Source organism: Cyprinodon variegatus, unplaced genomic scaffold, assembly GCF_000732505.1.
Source record: "Cyprinodon variegatus isolate N-32 unplaced genomic scaffold, C_variegatus-1.0 Scaffold1131, whole genome shotgun sequence".
Lineage (NCBI taxonomy): Eukaryota > Metazoa > Chordata > Actinopteri > Cyprinodontiformes > Cyprinodontidae > Cyprinodon > Cyprinodon variegatus.
In genome coordinates this window covers 137,102-138,991 of record NW_015151584.1, presented here as the reverse complement: position 1 = coordinate 138,991, position 1,890 = coordinate 137,102, and the positions used below count along the sequence as shown (strand labels likewise).

Here is a 1,890-nt window from a genome sequence, read left to right as displayed (position 1 = left end):
GAATTAAATTAAGTCATGGAAATAAGTCTGAAACTAACAAATGTAAGTGTCAGTATCAGCATTAAAGCCTCTAAGGTTATGTTGTATCAGAAAATGTGTTTCTTTCACTCTCAGAGTGTTTTGCATTAATTTCTAATAGAAGCACTTTTGTTATTTTTCTTAATATATTCGTGCAAGTTAACCTTTCTTGTTATTACATTGACACAAATTTTTGCCATCAAAATATTCCATATTTTTCAAATGTTCCAAAGGAACACTGAGTGCCCTATAAAGGGTGAAAGCCTTTTTTTTAATTTTTTTATTTATTTTTTTTATTGAAAAAAACAAAATAAACAAATTCAACAATACGTCAATATTGAACATTACAAGAAACAAATAAGATCACAACTCCTATTAACTCAAATAAAATATTACAGGCTAGAACAAGGAAGAAAAAAAAAAAGACAGACAAAATAGAAATTTTGCGTAATGACGCAAAAATGGACAATGACGTAGTTACGCCTCTACCCAGCTTCTAGTGCTAATGCTAACGCTAATGGTTGGTGCTTAGCGGCTTTTTGGTTCCCGGGCAGATAAAATCTAACTCCTCGGTCCGTTTCCAGCCTCCAGACTTCCTGACTGTCCGCGTCGGGTCGCCGCCATGGCGCTGCAGGGCCCGGAGGAGGTAGGCGAACAGGTTGAAGAACCGGAGGACCTGGATGACCAGGACGCCAGCAGCATCTCGCCAGCAGAGGAGATAACCCTTCCACCCGGGCCCGGGGGCGAAGAGGAGGCGGAGGAGGCCTTCCTCCTGCCCTGGGACCGCTTCTCCTCCTGGCTGCACTGCATCTGTGTGGTGGGCTTCGACCTGGAGCTGGGCCAGGCGGTGGAGGTAGGAGACCTGAGTTAGCAGCTGCTGCAGGCTCTGGCTATGCCCTGGTATGCAGGATAGGAAAAATACAATTCAAAAGTTGCCCTCACATCAGCAAAATGGTGCGAAAATGCTAAACCAGCTAAACGGCAGCTTTTAATTTGTGAAAAGTTTTTAATGTTAAGCAGAGTTGAAATGCTAACTTCTCTAAAGTTAGCCTGGTCCAGAGCAGCCTGTCCGGCCCACACAGAAGCTTTGAGTTCTGAAACTCACTGCAGTTTGATAAACACAGAATTAAACTAGATGAAAGCTCTCCTCCTCCTGGCTTTATCTCCAGAGCTTTCAGAGCAGTTTGTAGCGCAGACATTAGTTAATAAAGTTTCTGTTTACATGATTGTTTTTATAACAATGTGATCAGCTGCTGGTTTCATGTTGTTTGTTTTTCTTCCAGGTCATTTATCCTCATCATTCCAAACTGTCAGAGAAAGAGGTCAGTCTAACCTTATTGTGTTTTATAAGCAGGTGACTGTTTCTCTCTACTTCTACGTCTCTTCTTTCAACAACAACGCTGTATCAGAGCTGTGTTTAAGTTCGCGTAGCCCTCAACATGGCCGCCACGTCCCACAATGCAACGCGGATCCCAAGCCCTAATGGGGGGTGGATTAGTTTGAAGTGGAGAGAAAAATAAAGACGATGAATTCAGTTCAGTTTATTTCTATACAACACCTTTCATCTCAAGGCTCTTTACAGTTCACCAGATCATCCAGTCAGATTGATTGTTTCCTATCAAAGGGAAACCTGTTGATTGCATCGACTAATGGAATCTTCAGCAATCCCTCACACTAAGCATGCTTGTAGCGACAGTGGAGAGGAAAAACTCCCTTTTAACAGGAAGAAACTTCCAGCAGAACCAGGCTCAGTGTGAGCGGCCATCTGCTGAGGCCCACTGGGGTTCAAGGAGACAGAAGCAGAGATACAGAGCTAACTGCCTTTAGGTCACCTAAATGGGGAACAGCAGCACACCAAGTGGCAGTCAGGGG

The 1,890-nt window shown here is 43.3% G+C and overlaps 1 protein-coding gene across 1 annotated transcript in view; it reads left to right on the top strand.

Moving 5' to 3' along the window:
• Positions 1 to 486: 486 nt before the first annotated feature.
• dennd6a (DENN/MADD domain containing 6A) overlaps positions 487 to 1,890 on the top strand; it is a 36,517-nt gene continuing 35,113 nt past the window's right edge. The window contains exons 1-2 of the mRNA XM_015400665.1: positions 487 to 871; positions 1,302 to 1,340. Of these exons, the coding sequence (XP_015256151.1) occupies positions 641 to 871; positions 1,302 to 1,340 (270 nt within the window). The 5' untranslated portion in view covers positions 487 to 640. The remainder of the gene's footprint in view (positions 872 to 1,301; positions 1,341 to 1,890) is intronic.